Below are 23,296 nucleotides of genomic sequence, written 5' to 3' on the forward strand. Positions count from 1 at the left end.
TGTCAAAATAGTTGCGTGGATGTAACTGCATGGAGCTGTGGATCTTTTGTCACCTACATGCTAGGTATCTTGAGGAGTCATTTGTAAGTTTTATTTCCACACTTGGCCAACAATTCTTATGAATGTTTTGTGTTTTTGAAACCTTTATACGCACTTAATTTTGTTTAATTCTACATGTTACTGCTGAGAACTAAGGGAAGTTACAATAATATAACAGATGTTATGATGACTTATCTGGGATTTGCATTGCAACTTCTGTAGTGGATGCTGTGATGCCTAATCCCTGGTTGTTTGATTTTTTTTTTTATAGGTTTTACTGGGCCTCGGGGAGACAGAGGCCCAAATGGCCTACCTGGACTACAGGGACATCCAGGCCTTATGGGAAAGTCCGGTGCTCCAGGACAGCCAGGACAGAAGGGTGCTCCTGGTGAAGTTTTGGGAGCAGCAGCAGGTCCTCAAGGGGATGCTGGGCTGCCTGGCTTCCCTGGCTTGAAAGGCGCGCCAGGAGATCAAGGAATACCAGGAATTAGAGGTACTTTAGGGAAAGAAATGTTTAAGATTGGGGTATAAACATAGCCAAACTGCAACTGTGTGAGAGAAGTGAAAGACCAGTAGAACTCACACCAAGTGCTCGTGACCCCAGAGCCTGATTCCTCCGAGCACCTTCTGGAGATCTGCTTATGGCCAGCACTCTCTCACACTGCGCTACGTGACATCAGCTACAATAAAATATCAAAGAAAAAGATTTTGATCATCTTTGTTGTATCAGATGTATCCTTTAGTTTTTCCCACCGTAGTTAATTATCTTGAGTTTTCACTTATGTGTTGCATAATATTCAGCTTAACTTCCAACCCAAAAATGTTGACAGGATAATAGGTGGCTTTGCAGTATAGCATGTTGCTTTACTGCAGAATCTGTAGATATTAGCAGAGAAGACATAGTATTTAGTAGCACGTTAATAAGCCCTTTTGTCTGATGGGTCTTTGAGCACTCAGGAAAGAGAAAAAGGGAGCATTACATATTTTTTTCATAATTTTAGGGTGCTCACTTTATTTTGTGATTTTACAGAACTTTAAAAAAAAAATCTACCTACCGAAGGCACAGAAAACCATAACATCTCTACAAAAGCTGTCTTGGTCACTCTTTGAGTTCACTGGGGGGCTTTCGAAAGCATCTGTGGAAATAAAGTATTCCCTGCTGCACTGTTTCAGCCAGCAGCTGGACACTTAAGACTGCAGATTACCCCCTTGCCCTGTTATGGAAGTGAGGAAGGAGGAGTAATTGTGTGACTAGCTCAAAGCAAAGAGGAATGTGATAGAAACTTATTTTGGAGGCTCATCTTATGATTTTCAATACAAATGGAAAAAGGCGAGCTAAGCACATCATTTTACACAACTTATTTGAAGCGAGGAGATCTAATTTCATCTTCAGTACGGTCACAGAGTGAAGGAATGGAAGAAAGGCAGCTCTGTGGCACTGTGGTAACATTTGACATGTTTGAGAAAACAATACCGCTAGTGTCCTTAAGACATTCCCCTTTCTCTGAAGGGGAAGAAATTCAAGGGTAAACACAGACAGATAAGGAAAATAAAATGATGTGACTGCACCCTCTTTTTTAGCATTTCTGTAGAACTAAGTTTTCAATATTAACAGAAAATAATTACCGAAAATACATACATATCTTTGTCTGTTTTTGATGAGTTTCACAGTTCTGGCAAATAATTCCAAGAAAAAGCATATGAATTTTTGAATGAGTGGTTTTTTTTCCTTTTATACAAAGTGTTTAGCAATTCCTTTATTTCATCTGTGCCAGTTAAACTACTAGCCCTTCAGAACAGGGAGCAAACATCTCTATTCTGTTGTTGAGAAAACCCACTGTGTGTGACCTTTTAGGTCCTCTCAGTTCCAAAGCATGTGCAATTACATTCAAGCCTCTGGACCTACAATGATGTAAAACCCAAACAAAGAGAAGCAGATCCACTTATCTTGGATTTTAAGTGTGATGTGCTTTTGAGGTCTTGTACACTATTGCTTCTCCAATCTGAATGCAAAATGTCTATTACCTTTTAAATCCGGAAGGACTTGACATTCCCTTTGCTATTACTTTGTAGAGATGTAAATTTTCACTCAATACAATAAGTGTTGAATCGGGGCATTTTGCTGAGGAGTTTGTATGAATGTTTTAACAGTGCCTCACTTGAAAAGTTCTGAATGAGAACACAAAGTCAGAACCCCCTGTTGGCCTTCATTTTTTCCGTTTCTGCCTATCACGTTTTAGATAAGATATAGAGCATTATTTCTGTGTTTCAGCCAACTCGATTCAATTCTTACAAAGACATATGTAACTAAGGGAAAGATCAGAAATTGCAGAATTATTGGAGTTAGAAATGGAAAAGACTTACTCTGTTTAGATCTACCTGGTACTAAATTACTTCCATTCATTTGAAAGAGCCCATCAACCTTTCCAATGCAAATATTGAGACTAGCACCAATAACATCAAGAATTTAAAAACTAATGAGTGGTCTTTTAATTTGCTTTTCCTGTTCCCACTAATTATCAGAGGAAAAATATATCCTGAAAGAACAGCACATATTCATCTACTTTGAGAAGTGATATGTAATAATCGGCTCTCTCAGTATTTATATTCTCTAATGCATGATTATGGTATTTTAGGAGCAGACGGTAACCCAGGACTGCCAGGCCCCAAAGGTGATCCAGGGCTGCAAGGTCTCCCTGGTTTGATGGGTTTACCAGGAGCACCAGGAACTCATGGATTCCCAGGGCCACCAGGAAACCCCGGCCCTGACGGTGGACCTGGCTCTCAAGGACCCCTTGGTGAGGAAGTATTGCTGTTTTGTGTCACTTCCTCTCCCAGTTCTCTGCAGCAGGGAACCTGTATAATTTCCCCAGGGGAAAGTTAATTTTGGGATTGTGGCATATGCCAGGCTGTAATTCTCAGACAAGGAAATGACATGGATATTGCAGGCATTGTGAATGCAAATCATGCTGGCATCTCAGTTGGGATGTAGGGGTGATGATGGTCCTCAGAGGCAGAGCTGCTGGTTTTCCTTCTATAGTCACGTGCCAGGCCAGGACAGAGCTTACTGGTGGCAGAATGGGAGAATGGAGCAACGGAATGGGACTAATCTTGTAGAAAATTGGGTTAATTTTTAAATAAGAGGAGGAGGAGATCATGCTGGGAGTGAGTATAGAACCAGGATGGTAGCAAGACCAGTTTGTGTTGATAAGCTGCTTTGTCTTTGTAATCATTTCTGAAGTTCTTTGATGGGGAAAAAAAACACCTGATTTTTCCTCTTCAGTTTTAAGCCAGTGTGATAGCAGTATTTCCCTTCTTGAGGTACCGTATATGAAATCATTATGTGTATCCAAGCACTTTAATCTCCCTTTTCACACATTCACGTGGCAGGTCCACCAGGTGCAAGGGGAGAAGATGGTGAGCAAGGTTTTCCTGGTCAAGGGGGCATAAAAGGTCCGTCTGGTGACAAAGGTGAAACAGGTTTCCCAGGACTACAAGGTATCCGTGGCGTGATTGGTCCCCCTGGCATTAGAGGAATGGATGGCTTTCCAGGAGACAAAGGTAAGCTCTGAACAGCTGCGCTGAAAGGAATAATGTTGCTTAAAGCTGTTCAGTGCTGAGATGAACAGGAGACATTTTCTGCTGGGCTACATTTTTAAAACAGAAGAGTTATGCTACCAGGCCTAATATATTCTAGAAACATTGTCTGTTTTCTCTTGTGTTGTGCTTGGGGAAAAGCTAGCTTGTGACATGCAGCCTTATTTTGAAGAGCAGTCGCGGTTTACAGTATTTGCTATTTGTTCTTTCCAAAAGTCTTTCCCGTGGCCCAGTCCCACAAGCTCTCAGTGGAATGTGAGAGACATTTCCCCAAACCTTTAAAGTTTTTGAAGGTTGGCAGCTGTGTGCTGAGCAGTGCCAGACACCAGACCTTGATGTTGAATTTTAACAGGATACTGATCTTTTGTATAGACAAGATGAGCCAGCCACAAAAAGCACTATATACGATCCAAGTTGTTTGTGTCGCACAAGGAGTTTCACCAGAGTTCAACTCCACTTAAACAGAAGAAGGGAGGCATGCCTAAAAATTCATATGGAATGATGAAAGCATCAGTTGAAAAAACACTTGAGACTTCTTTTTTCCCAGGATTACTCTGGTGTTCTGATCAGCTCCTCATTAGAGGAATGAAGATCTATTTGTTAGCATGACCCATGTAAAATAGGATCCTCTTGTTTAAAAGAGAGGAGTTCCATAATTTTTGGTGAGGAAGGGCATGCCTGTCATAGACACATCTGTATCTGTAGGTGTAGAAAAAGCAGATGACTAAAAACCTTGCATGGAATTTAGAACCTTTCTCTATCTTATCTGTAGGAGCAGGGTTGAAATGATTTTTCGGAAGATGATACTAAGATCTGGCCATTTCCACATCTTCTTTTGGCCAGATTAAGCAAGTCATTGAAGCCCTGATCTCATTTAGATATCTACCTCCCAGAGAACTTGGGTGCCTAATACAGAATGCCATTGTCCTAGGCGTCGAGGCACCCAAAAACAGTACTGCAGCAGTGCAGTTTTCAGACAGCTTTAGTTGTGCATTATCAGTTCATATTTACTTATTTTGCAGGAATCTGAACAAGATAACAGTTCTTTTCCACTTCTCTTTAAAGGCTCAAGAGGTTCACCTGGCATTGATGGATTCAAAGGCATGCCAGGCCTGAAAGGAAGACCAGGAATCAAAGGAATCAAAGGAGATTTCGGTTTATTTGGGACTCGGGGTGATAAAGGCGCGCAGGGCGCACGAGGCTTTAAAGGTATTTGCTTATGAGTGGTACAGTGTTTGCTTTTCACATATGGAGAACAATTTTGCAAGGGTGCACAGACAAAGATGACACATTTTAGACATAGTTTAGCTCAGACATTCCTCCACCAATTTCACACATGGGCCTCTGGCTGAGAGGCTTGGATTTGAGGCTCAAGGGAAGGTTGTTTCTTTGTGAATCTTGAGCATCATCAGGTTGGAGACAGACATTACACCCAGTTTGAATACACCTCCAGGCACATGTGGAACTCAACAGAGTTTTTCCCTGGGAGTTGTAAGATGTTTTGGGGAAAAGATTCAGATTTTGCCTCAATATATAGGCTACAAAATATTCAGAGAACTGTGCAGTTTAGTCAGGCAATCAGTTGATATCACCATCAGTGAAAGGAACGCTGTAATCCAGTCCTCCTTTCTCTGCAAACAATTATCTTTTAAAATATATGCTTTATCACGAAGCCAAAATACTCATTCTAGGTACTCTGGAATTGAGATAGATACTTAGGAAAAACATCTCTGCAATTCAGATGTTGCAAAGCAGTGCTGCCAGTAATCTAGGGGAAATGTGTGCAAAAGACAACTGTGAAAAGGCAAAAGGCAACTCTTCTAGCTCAGTGTGGGTTTCAATAGCTTCTAGGCACCTTGACTCAAAAAATCTTACTGGAAAGAAAAGTAAAAGAATACTTATTTGTGAAGAAGTTCAAGACAATGCATGATCATAGGAGACAAATCTGAGTGGCTGACCTGTCTCTAAAGACCACTAAGATCTAACAACAGATGTACAGTCTATTTGGGTCCTTTCTTCAGGATATTATGTACTGGTGCCACCAGTAACCTTCATAGGTGCTGGAATGGGTGCTGCCCAGGGAGGTGGTTGAGTCACCGTCCCTGGAGGTGTTCAAGAAACATTTAGATGTTGTGTTGAGAGACATGGTTTAGTGGGGTTATTGGTGATAGGTGGATGGTTGGACTGGATGATCTTGTAGGTCTTTTCCAACCTAGCTAATTCTATGATTCTATGAAAGAAAAAAAAGAGGGGAGGTACGGGGGAAACAAAATAGCTGGTAACAAATCCAAACACTTCCTTTCACCTAAGTCTCTCTTTCACCCAAGCCTTTTTAAGTCCTGTTTGACTGAGGGCTTCCCTTTATCTGGAACCTACCCACTCATCTCTGCTTTCAGTGATTTTGTTTTTCATAAATACATGGTAACTGATCTACTGAGAGATAAATTATCTATCACAGAGGAGCCCAAGTCCAGCTCCCCAGAATAGCATATGGAAGTTTAGCTCAGATTCCATGTTTTCTTATGCTTAATTGTTCTGCAGATATGTTGTATTGACACAGGCAATTTTCTGTGCAAACAGGTTTTCCATGGCTTGTGCAAGGTCTTCTGTTAATTCCTTTTCACTAAATTCACTCTTTGTTTTCTCTTTCTCCAGCACAGTGCAGCTGACCAGCGTTTTAAAATATGGGTGTTTCTTTACCCTTTAGGTGACCGTGGAGAACAAGGTCCCCCAGGAGAGCCCCCAAAGCTGAAGCCTAGCATGATGTTGGAAGTTAAAGGTGAAAAAGGAGATGCTGGAGAAACCGGCACCAAGGGATTCTTTGGCATAAAAGGTCAGTGCTCATGACAAAGCAAAGCAAGCATGTTTGGGGTTATTAATTGGCATCTAAGTATTTTCTCACATACTGTATAAAACATTCTCTGCTCAATGCGCCTCCATGCTGCAGCCCACCCAGCAAAGCCTCAATCAAACAAAGCTGAGCTCAGATTAAAAACCCAAGGAAAACTTTCTGTTTTTGCCATTTGTGTATGCTGTCCTTTTGTGCCAGCATGTTGTGGTGCTGTGTTGCAGGAAGGCTGTTAGTGTGAAAATTTTTTCCACATGGGCAACTCTGTATCAGCCTCTCTGCCCTAGTGTTTTAAGTCTTCTTTATTTGTCTTTTTCCCCTCCTGCAGGTAGCAAGGGAATGCCAGGCCTCCCCGGTAAGACAGGAATTCCTGGGTCCCCAGGGCACCCCAGTTTTGTGCCTGGTGTGAAGGGGGACATTGGTGCAAAAGGACTGACGGGTGTGAAAGGGTATCCTGGTCCGACTGGCTCTCCAGGCATCAGAGGCTTCCCTGGCAGCACAGGAGGCAGGGTGAGTCCATACCAGGTCTGGCAAAATGGTGTCCTTTTGCTTGAACTTCTCTAGAGAGTGGTGTTCACCCTCTGAAATTATGTTGAACAGCTAAAGTACAAAGATAAAAATGCAACGAGAATGGAATAAATAGACCAAATCCTTTTGCTTGATCCCTGCAATGTTCATTAAGGAGAATCCCTTCTCACTGGGAGACATCAAATTTCAGGTGCCAACTTTCTGCCTCTGAGGACCCAGACTGTTCCTTCTAGGTCCTTGGTTGCTGTAGCTGCTGGTAAAAATTATTTTCAGCACTATGTTTACTCTTCTCTTTCTTTGCGGATTGATGGTGCCGCTGCCAATAATTACTCACTGTCCCTAATAGTAAAAAGCCTAAGAATCTGAGCTCCTTGAGGGCAGTTCACTTTGGCAGCAAAATAAGTTACACTGAAGTCTTGCAAAAGGCCTGGCAGTAGATTCGCACACATAATTTATTTAACAGAGACAAGAAAATGTGTTCCTTTCTCAGTTAGACGTGTCCTTCAACTTTAATAGAACTTTTTCCTGACCAAGAACAGGGACATCCTCTGACACATATATGCTATATGATGTTTTCCATTTTAAACTGAGACTTAGCAAACACAGCTTGTCACTTGGTTTGCACTGGTTTGGTTTAACTGATTTCAGCCAAATGATTCAAAGTACAGTGGAAACAAACAAAACAAACAAACAAACAAAAAAAACCCACAACACACAAAGCAAAAAAAAAAAGGTAAATCTAATGGTCTTTTTTCAATATTCAAACTCTGCTGCTTGAAAGGTTGCATAAATCCTCATTCTTATTAACTGATATTTGTTTTCAATCGCATGACAGGGAGATAAAGGTGCCCCAGGAATTTCGGGCCATTTTGGTACTCCTGGCTCCCATGGTGAAATTGGTGAGTTTGTTCTCTTATCTGAGCGTTCTCTGTATTCATCAACAATCAAATGACGTGAAATTCTGTAGGATCTTAGCGGGTCTTCTGTCTTAATGGGGCCTTCTGCAGTCTTAGAGTATGGTGCTGCAAACATAAGAGGCTGTGAAAAGTTTAATACTGTTAATTTCATGCAAGATACAAAAATCCGTGGCAGGGTGGCAGTAGGGCAGCTGTTCTACATTCTATGTTCTTCTTCCTTTAACTTATTTCTCTTTTTATCTAGAAAGATAATAATTGCAGAATTTTGCCTTGGAAGTTGAAGTCCTTCAAAAGAGCAGGAAATACCACTGTTTTTGGTTAAAGCTTTGCCACTCACTTGTTGTTTTTACCTTGAAATAGGCGAGCCAGGAGATACTATAAACTTACCAGGAATGCCAGGCCTTAAAGGGGAAGTTGGTGTGCCGGGTCTTACAGGTATTAATTTCACAGTTACTCTGGATTTCTTATTTTACACAGATTAAATTCCACAGAGGAAAGGTGGGAGAGCTTTGCATGTGCTTTTGATGGCTATTCAGCCTGTGGTTTCACAGCACCTCCTGAAGAGGTGCATCTTTTCTTTATTGAAATTAATATGTGATACGTTTACCTCTTTAAATGAAAGGACAGTTATGGCACGAAACTTCAATCACAGCTCTAGTAAAACATTGTCATATAATCTTTTGCCATTGATGACAAAAGGAGCAGAACCAGGCCAAAATTATGTAAGGGGGGGATAAGAGAATTTGGTTGGTTTTTCATTGGCTTGGTTACATCTGCACATTCTGCACATTTGAACATTAAAGTCGTATTCCACATAATCTGAGGATTACTGTTAAAAAAACAAATTTAATGACAGATTGGCCAACGTGCTGTAGAAGACCATTCATTTTCCCAGACTATGAAAACACCCTAACTTAAAGAATGTCTTTATGCAGCTAGACCAGGACTCATCAAGTAGCCAGCTTCACATTAGCAAGTTAGTATAGGATTATTTAAAGATTACTGAGAGAATCTACTGTTTTTGTGATGTTTTTGCAGGCTTAAGAGGAGGCCCTGGACAAAAAGGCGAAGGAGGTGATCCTGGTTTACCTGGCATTGAAGGCCTCAAGGGTATACAGGGTGTCCCTGGCTCCTTGGGACAGCAAGGTAAAATATTCTTCTCTTTTAACACTCCAAAGAATAAAGCAGGATGAGAAGAGAAAGGAAAAAACTCTATTCACTCAAGTGAAAGTCCTGAAGTTTTCAAAATGTTGATTGTTCTGTAAGTTTTGCCGTAAACACAATAAATATCCCACAGGACCCAGTTAGGGAGCCTTTGAGCCAGTTTCCCTGGCTGAACATACAAGAATACAGGGAAACCAAAGTCAGGCCTGGCTCAGGCTGGATCACAAACTTGTGGCTTAAGATCATGTCTCATTCCAGGAGGATCGTGAAAGTGCTTCTTCAGAGCAGTTGCTCCACATTTCTTACGTAATTATAGGGCATATAAACTCCATCCAAAACTGGAGCTGCTCTAGTAGGTACCTCACTGGGAAACAGCATTAGTTGGATCAGCTTTCCAGTCAGGGAGCCAGAACAGAGGGGGCAAATGGGGCAACCTGAGGTGCACGTAAGTGAAATTACCTGTTGTAACTGCTAATAGAAGTCAGACAACAATTTTAGTAGGAGGAGTCCATTATATTCCTGAGGTTGCCATAAGTCTGAAATTTGCAATTAATTGTTCTGTTACACCTTGCCTGTCTTATCTTCTCTCTCTTTTGTCATCCACTTGGATGAAAGGTGCGATGTCATACAATGACACTGAGGGCATAAGCTTTTATTTTGCTACCTGGGAGAATGAAGGTAGCACAAGCCAGTGTTCTGGGCTGCTGGCTTTTAAGGACACTCAAGATGATACACCATTGTCACATAGGTTTGCCGGGACTGGTCGGCCCCCCAGGGCAGCAAGGAAGCCCTGGGACACCTGGATTTCAAGGAGAAAAAGGAGCTCCCGGCTGGCCTGGCTTACCAGGACAAGCAGGTATTCATGCAGCTTTGGCTATTCGGTCACTTCAGTGTGAGCACTCGCTATTATTCTTTTGGGGTGAAGAAGAAAGAGGGCTTTTTGCAATCCACAGCGGCAGAGCTCCCTCTAGTAAACATGCATTTCACAAAAGGTCCAGATGCATTGATGGGGGACTGTGTGGTTGCTTTCTAATTCCTTGGTTCCGAAGGACTGTTATCTGCTGAGCTCCCTTGAAGTTGCACCAGGGGAGGTTCAGGCTGGATATTAGGAAAAATTCATTCTCAGAAAGAGTGGTGAGGCATGGGTACAGGCTGCCCAGGGGGGCGGTGAAGTCACTATCCCTAGAGGTTTTCCAGAAAATGGTGGATGTATGTCTGCAGGACATGGTTTAGTGGGCATAGCGGTGATGGGCTGACAGCTGGACTAGATGATCTTGGAGGTCTTTTCCAACCTTAATAATTCTGTGATTGTAACCTCCCTCTCAACCAAGAGAGCAGTTTTCAAGAATTGTTCTCATTTTTAATGGAGCTGAGAAGAAAAACAGTAAGATATTTTAAATGCAGCAAGAGTGGTGATATACAGTGTTAGAATATTAAAATGTGGCATTAAATGGCAAACAATAAACTTGTCCTCCATCATCATCAAAACCCACTAACTGATCCGACGCGTGGTTTTGTGGATTTGGGTGGCTTACATCCAACTTGAGGCTCAGACAGAATTCTGCTATCGAAATACAGGCAATGGTTTAAAATGAAACTGTATCACAGGCTACAGGATCTCATTGTCTGCCTCCTGACTGCTTCATATATGAAGTGAGCAGATTTTTCTCCACAGGTACAGCCAGAAATTGTCCTGAATTTAGTGAGATTCATCTGTCTGAATCTGCATCAAATCAAAGCTAATAGGGTTATGGAGGCTGCCTTTATAAACAGTGAAGAGAGAGACAGACAACTATTTTTGTGAAGGTTTAATTGTACTTCAGAGCTCTGACAATTGATTAAAGATACCCATCTAGCTTTAATATCATGCTTAACTTTTTGATAGATACAAATAAATGGGATAAATTTTACCTATAAAAGCAGTAGCAGCTATTAGACATTTTGCTAACTGTTGTTTGTTTTTTTTAATGACCCAGAGTGAATTTCTCCTGAAGAGGGCTTCATTATAATTACATTTAGGTTGTACAATTATCCCATAATTGTCTTGGTTTGAGGACTTTAGAAAACATTAAATGGTTATTAAGAAAGTTGTGGTCACAAGACTGGAACTAATGGCCTGCTACCAGACAGATGAGAGAGATTTTAAGTATCTCATAGTGAGCTTATTGGATATTAATTAGATTTGCTAATAAAAAAAAAAAAAGAATAATATATCACATAGTAAGCTTATTATAATTAATTTGTTTATAACATGCAAGAGTTTAACACAGTATCATATTTATTTAAGCACTTCCATTTTTTCATGAGGAATACATATGTTCTATTAGAAAATATTAAGATAATGAGTGTAATTTTAAAACAGGCTTGCCTGGCTCAAGAGGAATCAGTGGACTGCATGGTTTACCAGGCACTAAGGGCTTACCAGGATCACCAGGTAAGTGAGACTTTCATTCTGCCAGTTGACAGGCGCTGCATTGTGTTAGCTGCAAGTTTTGTCTGTGAGATCTTTGCAATGGGACTTTCCTAATGGTGTCCTCTAAAGCTCAATGTGAATTTGCCTCATTATTGTGGACTCTGGCAAACAACTTCTTACAGTTTACATGCTGAATTAGAATACAACCTCGAATTATAATTTATTTCCTTGTGTAAAGTTAAATCCTCGTTGTTTTCCTTTTCCATTATGAGCCATTTTTTCAATGAACCACTGTATTTAGTAAACCCATATGCTTTGTACATATATGTGATAATGCTGATACGTTACTACATGAATTCTTCTCACTTGTGAACAATTCCACAACAGGTCCAGATGGCTATGGCTCTGCGGGCTTCCCAGGTCCTGTGGGTGACAAAGGAGAAGCAGGAGAGCCAAGCAGAGTGGAGGGCAGCCAAGGCCCGCCGGGTCAGAAGGGAGACAGAGGTGTTCCAGGTTTGTATCCTGGTGAATGGGATCCACTTATTCCAGTTCCAGATGTGGGTGTTACAGATGTCATGAAATGCAATATAGTATAGACAGCTGCATAGGAGAGATACAGAAACAGTGCCCAGTGTGGGGAAAGTCACTACTTGTAGTTACTGCTTCTCCTTACCCAGACCTTACTCAGAAACAGCACTTTGCCCAATGCAGGACAAACTAGCCCCTTCTGGACGGCCTGCAACCTTCCCCACAGCAGCAGCTTCTTGTAGCCCCCCAGAGCTCATCACGATGCAGATGCCAGAGGCTGCTCTCAGCCATCAGCTCCCAAAATATTTTTAAAGAGGCTCCAGTTACACCAACGCTATGGCTCTTATTTCTCTCTTTTCATTGCAAAGCCTTCGATGTTTACCTTTCTTCTGAAAGCCTCACAGTCTGTTCATGTGTGATTTTCCTTCTGATCCCTCCTGGGCTCTATTTGCCTGCACCATGTTTCACTTATACCATCGCCACTGTGCCAGGTGAGCATATGAATTTCCAGCTCTGACCCACCTTGCTAGAGCAGGCATTAGTTACCTCAGTGCGGTGCACCACCAGTTCTTCTTCCATCAGGGAGTTTCCAGACTGACATTATGGACGAAACAGCTAACTACTACATTTTTTAAAAAAGTTTTCCAATGTTTTAATTCTGAAAGCACCAAGGACTGGCAGATACATAAAACCTTACTGCCTCTACCCCAACTGTTCAATGGCTATTCTGTTGTATTCTGCTGTGTTCTTACTAACTGGCTGTGTATTCTCAAACACCATTCCGACATTTCATATCAAGCCCTGGAAGAAAGAACCATTTGGCTTATTTTGTTTGTGTTTGTCAGAATTAAATATTATTAGGTTTTTTTCACATGACTAAACAAAGGGGGTTTTGTGGCTTCCTGACAAGGAAGGATAATTTTGAGCAGAAAGGTGAGGCAAATTTTTGGCCATTTAGCACCTTCCATCTATAGAGAATTTCTTTGGATTCAAACTTTTCATTTCATTTGACCCTCCAGAAAAACAAAGAATCTGTGATCCTGATTGAGTAGGACACAGAGGAACAAAGCCGCTTTCTTGTCTGCTGCAATATACATAGTATATCTCAAGGACTTCCTGTTTTGAAGTTATATTTAATCTGGCAGACACAATATTATTACCGTTCCACACAGTGAGTTGTAATTAGCTCTCCAGAGAGCTTTGAAACACAACAAATATTTAGCTTTTCTTTTTTAGAAACACCTCCACAGCATCATCTGGGGGGGAACAAAGATCAGTGGGAACTGTTGGTGTTTACACTTTGAAAACACCATTCTTTGCACTTAGTGAAAAATCAGTCCTTCTAATTGGAAGTGTCCATTTTCTTTGCAGTACTGATCATTTCTTCTCTTCCTTTCAGGAGTCCAAGGACCATTTGGCATTCCTGGGCAGGATGGACTTCCAGGGCTTCCTGGGATTTCCAATATATCAGGATATCCTGGCGATACAGGTTCCCCAGGTCTAGATGGAGTGCCAGGTAATTCATGCCTTGTATCCCTCAGATAACAACAGGGGATTAAGTACAAAATTAGCACCAGCAGTTTATTTCAATCTTTATTCAGTAAAATATCTCTATTAAATGCAAAACCAAAGTACATGTCTTGATGCTCCTTGAAGACAGAATGCTGGGGTGCTCCCAGTTAGACAAAACCAGGGGGCAGAGCTCTATGCAGAAGGCCATTCCTGCAGGCTGTCCTCATGGAAGGGCCTGTTTTTCATGCAAATAACAGATTGAATCAATCATCTAAAATTCTATTAACAGCTTTTAGAAGCATTATGCTAACTTACTGCTTTAAAATCTTACATCTGTGGTGGATTTGCAAATCTACAGAATATTTTCTTAATCATAGCCAAATTTTTCCTATGTGAAATTGCATAAGAAAGCGTTATCTTTTCTCGTCTCTAGAAGTTCATGCTGTGAGCCTGCCTTTTTCACACATGAAAGAGCCAATCTGTGACTGTATATTTAGAAGCTGATGGTCCTGTTGCTTGTTGGACTGCACAATCATTTCAAACTTCAGTGCCACTGTGAAGCACTTGTAGCAGAAGTTGCAGGTGTATGTATACATCTCTGTATGATGTCTGGAAACTGAAATGTGAACTCCGCAAAAACTTAGAGCAGGCAAACTATCTGTGAAACTAACACGCCTAGGTTTCCAAGTGTGCAGAGTATGTTAGCTGGCCTGACTGCATACTGATTCCCACTCCCCAGGCAGTCCTTTCATTAAAAAATCAGTACAAGTAGCGAAGAGAGTGGGATAGGAACAGGAAGACCACCTGCCAGCTGACATGTGGAACAGCATGGCTCTTCTACTTTGCCATAAGCATCTTGCATTCATATCCACACATAATCCAACTTCAACAGACAGCATGAGAGATGCCCCACTGAAAACCATTGTTATTAAGTCCTTTTTTCCTCGGAAACAGGGTCCGTTTCTTCTCTTCTCAGTCAGCAGAGGTAGCTAACAGAAACCTGCCAGGTTTAGCTTCAGGCAATAGGTACTTCTGGAAAAAGCAGCTGTTCCCGTAACTGCCAAGAGAGACTGAAGCAGTTATTTGTATCCAGGTGTTCAGCTGAAGCACCGAAGTGCATGGAACACTGAGTCCTTGGCATATTTACCACCTGGCACCAATCGTGTATTTGCTGCTGTCTGATTTCTCTCTGGTTACTTGGAAAATTTAGGACAAAGCAGGGAGGCACCCAGTGAAGTGGGGCATTTGCTGGGGCAGGGATAGCTCATCAAAGGCTGTGACAACACCGTACTCTGTGGGAACTCTATGCTCTAATTCCTCTGCCACTGCCAGGCTGAGACCAGGATGCAGAATAAGTCTATTAGACAACTGTGCACGAAATCCCTGCTTAAATTAAGGAAATAAAACCTGATGTGATACAATTAGTGCTGCTACTTTCATCTGTGCCCAGGTATTAAGGCAGTATAAACAGATTACAGCTTGAATGTGCTCTAAACAGGCTATCCAGGACTACATGGGCAGCCTGGAATACCAGCTCCGCCGGGAAGCAAGGGAGAAAGTGGACGAGCAGGTGTGAGCGGACAAGCTGGCCCCAAAGGGGCTAGAGGTGATCCTGGATTACCAGGGACACCTGGGATTCCCGGTTATCCTGGACCAAAAGGTAAGGATGGGAGATGCTGATCATCTGCAGGGGGGAACCCCCTATGCTACAGCAGTTTGAGTACCATGACTTCTGAGTTCATGTGGTCTGTGTTAAAATACAGTAATGTCACGTGTCTTTTTGCATTAAAGGTCGGAAGGGTGAACAAGGTGTCATTGGCTTTATGGGCACAGTAGGATTTCCAGGTGATTTGGGACCCATCGGACCCAAGGGGGATAGAGGACTTACTGGTGAGTAATTGCAGTCACACGTGTGACTCCTTTCTAAACTTTCTGCAGCTACACAGAGCTGATGCAGGCGGCCCTGCCTGTAGCAGGAGGTTGGACTAGAAGGCCTCCAAAGTCCTCCAGCCCTGCATGACTCTGTGTGACCCATGGCAAATTCCAGTGGACACGTGTCTGAATTTAACATGGATTGTCAACTTTCTGCCCTAATGAATCTATTTTATATGAGGTACTGACTCCAAAATCAGAGCCACTTTCAAGGGGGGAAAAAAGATTTCTTTGTACAAACTAATTCTTCATAGTATACACATTGGTTATTTAGAAATAGATAACATCATTTATCTATGCCCATAAAAAGATGATGCTCCACCTCAGAGAGCTGTTGGCTGTTTGGAAGGGAAACTTTCCAGCCTTCTACATTGTAACACCATACATCATAATATCATATGTATTCCCCTAATATAAGAAACATAGATCTTTTACCCAAGGAAGTGTATTGCAGACACTTTAGAACAGTCCCTCTCTCACATATGCAGCCAAGTAACAGCAACATGTCTGTGAATGAAAATATATGAAAGCAAGTACACTTTTTTGTAATCAAACTGCTTCATCTTGTCTCCTTTCACAGGCTCTCAGGGCCCTCCAGGTTCTCCTGGGTTGCCACCTCTTCCTCCAAGGCTGGTTGCTGAGCAAGGTTCACCAGGTCCCCGTGGAAATGCAGGACCTCAGGGAAGTCCAGGTGATACAGGACCTCAGGGTCCACCAGGAGAACCAGGTAGGAACTGCACACTTAGAGCAACAGCTCAGTTGCTGTGAACAGTGAGGCCACCAGAGCACTGCTTTGGCACTCTTCAACTCAAAATCATATGAATCAGAAAGGAGAGTCAAATTTGGGCTTTTCAAAGCTAGAGGCTTGGCTTTCCTGTGCTTCTTAACATTCAGGATTTAAGCAAAATAGGAGAGAACTCTTGACAGCATTTGCACAGCCAAAGCAACATCAGATATGGATACAGTCACTTAAATCAAGAGCAAAAGTCACCAAAAAACTCATCCTTGTGGGTGTGCTTTTGATGCAGGAAATGTCGTGACACATAGACCAGATACAGCATGTCTCTTGCTACCAGTCTCATCAGAGACATGTGGTGGTAGCAAGAGTGAAAAATTAAGGTGGTGGGTGTCATGTAGTCTTGATCCTAGCAATCTTTTCCAATGAGCTCAGTGCTCTTTGAGCAGGAAGATCTTGCTCTCAGTGTAAAGTGGTAAACCAGGCAGATAGGACCAAACACATGCAAATAGAGCTCGTGTTAACAGAGTAGGTCACTGTGCTCATCACTGTTGTTGGTGCAAGGTTTCAGAGGCTCACCTGGAGAGCCAGGACTCCAGGGCAGAGGTGGCATTCCAGCTCCTCCTGGATCCAGAGGTGAACAAGGAGCAATGGGGTTTCAAGGTCCAGTGGGATTTGAAGGTAAGAGATTCACACAGCATTTCTTCCCTCTTTCCCATTTCACTGCCATAAATTGTTCTGTAATTATTATATCACTGGATGGCAAGGAGGGAGGCGAGAGAAGGCTCGTGACTTCACATATTCTTCATAGGGCACCACTAACTTCTAATAGAGGATGCACTGTTTTCAAAATAAGTTTTGATAGGTGTAGATGGCAGTCAACTCATGTGAGTAAGTTTTTGATCTGAGTGTATTTTCATATTAGTTTATTTCAGCATGGTGTTTTGCCAGCAGTTATACGATGTTTGAGTTGGTGGTATTTGGATAGATGGTGTTGAAGGGATTGTATTTGTGAAAGAAATACATGTGTCTTTACCCAGTCAAAGAGCAGCAAGATTACCACCTTAATGAGCCAAGTACAAAGAGAAAAAGGTATTTGCAGAGCATAATAGTAACCATATGAAGCAAATGCAAGCAATTCAAAAGCTACTGGTTAATCCTAAACTAAGAAAATGTTATAAGGGAAATAGATGCTCATCTGTATTGCACAATGCATGCTAAAATTTATCAGAACCTTATCTGTGACTTTCCCTGGCTCTGATAGTGAAATACGCCATGTTAGGAACCAAGGAGCCTGATAGAGCACCAATCTGCTTCAAATTCAACTGCTCTAATCCTAGAACTGCAGCTTTATAAACAATAGCTTACCATACGAAGAGTTATCTTGCAATTAATCTTTGCTCATGGGCAGTTCAGCTGGAATATCAGCTACCATATGCGGGAGCACAAACTGAATTGTATTATTCTTCTCCCTTTCATCTAAGGCCAGCCAGGCCGCCCCGGTAGCCCCGGGCTGCCGGGCATGCCGGGTCGCAGCGTTAGCATTGGCTACCTGCTGGTGAAGCACAGCCAGTCCGACCAAGAGCCAATGTGCCCGATCGGCATGAACAAACTCTGGAGTGGCTACAGCCTCCTGTACTTCGAGGGACAAGAGAAAGCACACAACCAGGACTTAGGTACGTGCAGGTATTGCTAGCAGCAGCCTCAACTCCATCCCACTGACTGAAAAGAAGAAAGCGAAAGGGAACTTAGAGAAAGCTGGGATTTCAGCATGCAAGCTCAGGAAGCACCAAAAAGAGAAGATAAAAACTGTATGTATGTCTCCATAGTGTCCCTGAGAGAGATCTTGCAATGGTAATGCCAGTGACACGTTATGGACTGCAAGGTTTTACTGACACGCACTTAGGAAGGAGCAGGAAAATGAACACGTGCATTGTCTTCTGCAAGAATGATTGCCATAATTTCTTTTTTTCTTTTTTTAACAGGCCTGGCTGGCTCATGCTTGGCTCGTTTCAGTACAATGCCATTCCTCTACTGTAACCCTGGGGATATTTGTTATTATGCAAATCGAAATGACAAATCCTACTGGCTCTCAACTACAGCACCTCTTCCAATGATGCCTGTGGCAGAAGAAGAAATTAGGCCATATATCAGCCGCTGCTCTGTTTGTGAGGCCCCAGCTGTGGCAATTGCTGTCCATAGCCAAGAAGCTTCTATTCCTCGCTGCCCCGAAGGCTGGCGCAGTTTGTGGATTGGATATTCCTTCCTTATGGTATTTGTTTTCCAGTGTCACATTTTGTATGGCACTAGATTTAAGTATGAGTCTCAGATACTAGGAAGGCTGCTCTGTCTTAGATCCAGTAACATCAAAGCAGTGCTTCATCCTAGGGGCTTGGGGAACTACAAAAGTCATTTGTAGGAAGCAGAAATGAGAAGCAAAAATCCTGTGAATTGCAGAGCGGAGGGGCAGCGCTGAGCTCTGCTCTCTGCGAGAGCAACAGGGCCCAAGGGAACGGCATGGAGCTGTGTCAGGGGAGGGGCAGCTGGGGGTTAGGGAAAGGTTCTGCACCAGAGGGTGGTGGGCATGGAACAGGCTGCCCGGGGCAGCGGGCACGGCCCCAAGCTGCTGGAGTTCAAGGAGCCATGTTGTTAAGGCTGGAAAAAAAAAAAAAAGACATATTTGGCAGAAACCATCACAGAATATCTCTAGTTAATCTTTTCCAAAAATTATTTGATTTTCAAAAGCTTCAACTTTTTTTTTTTTAAAAGAAGAAAAAAAAAAAAAAAGGAAATTTGATATTTTTCACTTAGTTATAGAAACAAGATTCGAAGAAAGGCAGATCAGATTTTTGACCAGCCTTATGTTTGACCTTTGCCTTGCTTCTTTGAAAAGCCCTTGATATCAGTCTCGTAGTTACTTCACAGGAATTCCAAGGATTAATTGTTTGTGAAGGTAAACATTCAGTATTGTTAAGGGCAAAGCGGTCACCTTAGCAAGAAGCTTTTGCGAAGACGAAGTCTGCCAGCACCACGGAACATACAGTGAGAAGAGTTTTAGAAGATTCAGGTCTTTAGTTTCCCATCTAACGTTCCAAGCAATTGAAGTGTTTGACATAGCATTTTTTGCTTCTCATGCAGCTGTTGAAAGAGAAGTGAAACATGCTTGTGGTTATTTCAGGCTACATATTGTTTTGCTTCCTTGCCTGGAATTTGTCACCTCCTTCCCCTGGGTAAGGCACAATCATGAAGGGGTCACCATGGACTCCTGCCCAAGCAGTCTTGGAGATTGGTAAGATTTCCCGTGGAAAGGGCACACAGCTGTAGTGCTTCCTAGAAAGGTGTAACCCTTGCAGAGGGACAAGAAGCCCTGGCCAGTAAAAGGGAAGTTGTTACAGGCACAGAGTTGGTGTATGCTGAGCACAGGAACGCCACGGTCCTTGCCCTGAGGTTGTCGAGCGTGTCTGCTCCCAACCCAGTGCTTGGAGAGCGCGTGCAATTCTTTTCTGGCTGCTTCGCAGATCCAACTGCGGAGGCCTCAAAGCTGTGAATAGTTCGGCCCTTCTTCTTACCAACTTTGTTTATCGAGAGGGATGCTGGAACAGCTTCACTCTGAAGCTCTACAGCTTAGCACACCTTGCAATTTGTAACGCAGCCCACGGGTTGTGTTTAAAAAAATAAATAAAACCTCAGCAACGTGCAGCTCTGCCCAGAGGTCAGACACCTTCACTCCAAGGTGGCCACTTGTGTTCCTCACAGATACAAACTCAGTGGGCCTCTGAGCATAAACCAAGCCAGTAATGGCTGTAACGCACTTTCATAATATGGTGTTTATTAAAGTGTAAGCAGGCAAACGTATTGAATATACCCAGCAGCTTTCTCTCTCCATTTACAGAACTATTTAGCAACTGTATTTTCCATCTGCTTTTGTTTGTATTGCAAATTCCTTCAGTTTTTAACAGAAAATTAAACCGTGTCACTTCTGCAGTTGTACAGCCCTTGAAGGGCATTCGCCTGTTGTGTGAGAGATTCCTTTGACAGAACACAAGTAACATTCAGTTTGTTACTATAGTCTGTCTTAAAGGTTACAGCTGAGTGGTTTCAGATGCATAAATTTGGTGTTATGAGCATACAATAGAGGGAGCCTAGTTATTTGTATAGGAGCCAAAATTTTGTTTCCATAGTGCTCCTTATACGCTATGCAGAATAAATAAGACTTCATAATGAGGGACATTCAGATTAGATATATGGAAAAACGTCCTTCTCAGTGATGACAATCAGAGGAAGAGGACTGTCCATAGAGGTGGTGGAAACTCCATCCTCAGAGACATCAACAACTTGACCGTGTCCTGGAACAGCCCAGTGCAACTTTGCAGCTGGGCCTGCTTTGAGCAGAGGACTGGCTGAAGTGACATTGAAAGGGCCCTTCTCACCTAAAAGATTCCTCACTTCTAAGATTTGCAACAGGGAGAATCCTAACTCAAGAAAAGGTGTTTGTCAGAAGTGGCATCAACGCTTGAGATAGTTCCTTAGTATATGGCACAGCCAAACCCTTAAGTCTTACACAGCTGCAGGATCAGCCTTCTCTCTGCTCTGGATTTAAGAATTAGGAGCATTTCTATTGCTTTCCCTGTCTTCCCACACATAATTTGTTGACAGCATTGCCTGAGGTTGTGCTCTGAACGCTGCCCTCCTTGTCTCCTTTAGCACACTGCAGCTGGCGATGAAGGTGGAGGACAGTCACTGGTCTCTCCTGGGAGCTGCCTGGAAGATTTCAGGGCTACTCCTTTCATCGAGTGCAATGGGGCACGTGGAACCTGTCATTACTTTGCCAATAAGTACAGCTTCTGGCTCACTACGATTGACCAGCCCTTCCAAAGCAAGCCCTCGGCAGATACACTCAAGGCAGGACTCATCCGAAGCCATATCAGCAGATGTCAAGTCTGTATGAAAAATTTATAGAAGCCTTTCATAGTATAAGGAACCTGCTTACCATCTAGTTCTTGTACAGTGAAACCTTCTAGGATGTTTAGACATTTGAATAAATCGTGTTGGTGCTTTTTTAACTTATTACCTCAAAAGCGGAACGGAAAGTTAATTTTTAAAAGTGTATAAAAGCAAAGTAAGCATAACACAAATTAAGTTTAGCACACAGACCTAGTGCTGTGTTCTCCTGCTATACAGGACATATATATGTTTTTGCTAGTCTAACAGATGTTGCAAATACTCACGCCTTTGAAATACAAAAAAACTTCAGAAATAAAAGCTTACCATGGTCAGATACCCACTGCATTTACTTTAAGATAATATATGCATCTCTTCTATTAATGGTATTTGTCACGACAGTAAACACTAACAGCTGCGATTCAAACCATTAACGCATTGTGAGCACACTGCGTGTTAAAGCCTTGCAAAATTCTGAAATTGTACAGTGGAAGGTGCTTACATCCAGCATTAAAACCTAACTCCCATTACTATTTTATGATCAGGCATCTCAAACACAGGCCGAGCAATCAGCTTTTTATTGTATTTGTGGGGGGGTTTTTAAGCCTCGCCCTTTTCTTTTAGCACTTTGTCACTCAAAATAGAGAAGCCCACAATGAAGTGATCACAAAATGCAGATCTCTTCCTGTGTTGGTTAGGAGAATATATGATAATGATCAGCATAGCTTTACAAGTCTGGCCATCTTTTTCTTGATGTGCTCCAGACATCACTTTCAGAGACAGGGTTTGAATGTTGGGTGCTCCCCCGTGGAGCCAGGAGTTGGACTCAGTGATCCTTGTGCATCCCTTCCAATTTGGGATATTCCATGGTGCTGTGATTACCAAGGTCCGCAGTGTTGTGGGCATTCATCTGTGTGATGCTACTCACAGCAGCACCCAGTCTTTTTGCACTGCAGCTCTTCCCCTCTGAAAGCAGCCCACTCACCACAAACAGACAGTGAGCGTGTGCTGCTGGAGCAGCAGTGGCACGCAGGGGAGGCTTTCCTGGTCAGCTTATTGCTCGATGCCACGTCACCTCCAAAGCTGGAGCCCATCCTTGTGAAAGAGGAAGGAAGCAGGGCATTTATTTGGCACCATCTTTTCCCAGAACGAACTTTGTCATTGCACGCCAGGCTTGGGAAATGCCCCAGATAGCCACCTCTTCCCTTCTAGAAGGAAGCAATTTAACCCAACGTTGTCTGTCACTGCTGCAGGAGATGTGGGGAAAAAAGCAGTTGCAAATTCTTCTCTTCCTCCTGGCAAAGTCTGGTTATATAGTCCCAAACACCAAAAACCGAAATCAAAGAGAAAAATCCATCGCTGATATCAAAGTCACCAGTTCACTCCTGCTTTGGGTGCTTATTGGCTTTTGTAATTACATTCCATCCTCACTGTGTCATAAATAAATGGGTTTTTTCTACACCTCTATTTGTTGATGATTTCAGTTTTTTAACAGGTTTTGCTGTTTTTTTTTTTTTCCTATTAGATGTGCGTGGACTGCTCTTTTGAATTACTTTACACTTAAGGCAGAAAAAGAAAAAAAAGAGGCACTGCCATAAAGAGCCTTCCTGACATTCAAACTCCTCAACCAGGAATGCACTTTGTGGCACCTCAATCCTTCCACGAGGAAACCTGCAGTTCTAGAGCTGCTCATCTGGGCTGAACTGCGGAGGTGATGGTATTTCACCTGTCGTTACAAAGGGGAATTTAAATCGATAAATGGTGATGCTGCAAATGAAAGCGAAGTATTATTTGTGTTCCCCAGTGTTCAGGAAACCAGCAGTGACCAACTCTGACAAGTGTTACCTCTGCAAAAAATGTAAAGTACAACCAAAGTTAAAGTTCTCAGCTAGCAGGGTTTCTAGCCTCGATTAGTTGTGTATGTAATTACTTGGATCCACAAACGGAGAACTTCCCTGAGCTTGAAATCAGCTCTCTGACCCATACTCAAGCAATGAATGGCAGCCTTCAAGCAAACCAAATCTGCCAGTATTTATTTCAGCTGAACTAAATCCCTAGACTTGCAAACATTGCTGTCCACATCAGCCAAATCCATTCCACGTTTGCCCGTCCTTTCAGATTGCACACAGCGGTGACAAACA

The 23,296-nt window shown here is 42.5% G+C and overlaps 1 protein-coding gene across 3 annotated transcripts in view; it reads left to right on the plus strand.

The window, feature by feature from the left end:
* The window catches only part of COL4A2 (collagen type IV alpha 2 chain), a 138,456-nt gene extending 115,840 nt beyond the window's left edge, over nt 1–22,616 (plus strand). For all 3 annotated transcript variants that reach the window (XM_021415218.1, XM_021415210.1, XM_021415201.1), the window contains 20 exons: nt 311–532; nt 2,676–2,837; nt 3,430–3,600; nt 4,702–4,845; nt 6,344–6,469; nt 6,813–6,994; nt 7,848–7,911; nt 8,290–8,364; nt 8,968–9,075; nt 9,842–9,949; nt 11,456–11,527; nt 11,894–12,019; nt 13,434–13,550; nt 15,045–15,206; nt 15,338–15,436; nt 16,059–16,205; nt 16,779–16,895; nt 17,699–17,890; nt 18,200–18,486; nt 20,919–22,616. In XM_021415218.1, the coding sequence (XP_021270893.1) occupies nt 311–532; nt 2,676–2,837; nt 3,430–3,600; nt 4,702–4,845; nt 6,344–6,469; nt 6,813–6,994; nt 7,848–7,911; nt 8,290–8,364; nt 8,968–9,075; nt 9,842–9,949; nt 11,456–11,527; nt 11,894–12,019; nt 13,434–13,550; nt 15,045–15,206; nt 15,338–15,436; nt 16,059–16,205; nt 16,779–16,895; nt 17,699–17,890; nt 18,200–18,486; nt 20,919–21,173 (2,936 nt within the window). In that variant the 3' untranslated portion in view covers nt 21,174–22,616. The remainder of the gene's footprint in view (nt 1–310; nt 533–2,675; nt 2,838–3,429; nt 3,601–4,701; nt 4,846–6,343; nt 6,470–6,812; nt 6,995–7,847; nt 7,912–8,289; nt 8,365–8,967; nt 9,076–9,841; nt 9,950–11,455; nt 11,528–11,893; nt 12,020–13,433; nt 13,551–15,044; nt 15,207–15,337; nt 15,437–16,058; nt 16,206–16,778; nt 16,896–17,698; nt 17,891–18,199; nt 18,487–20,918) is intronic.

The sequence above is a fragment of the Numida meleagris genome, chromosome 1 (assembly GCF_002078875.1).
Source record: "Numida meleagris isolate 19003 breed g44 Domestic line chromosome 1, NumMel1.0, whole genome shotgun sequence".
Classification (NCBI taxonomy): Eukaryota; Metazoa; Chordata; class Aves; order Galliformes; family Numididae; genus Numida; species Numida meleagris.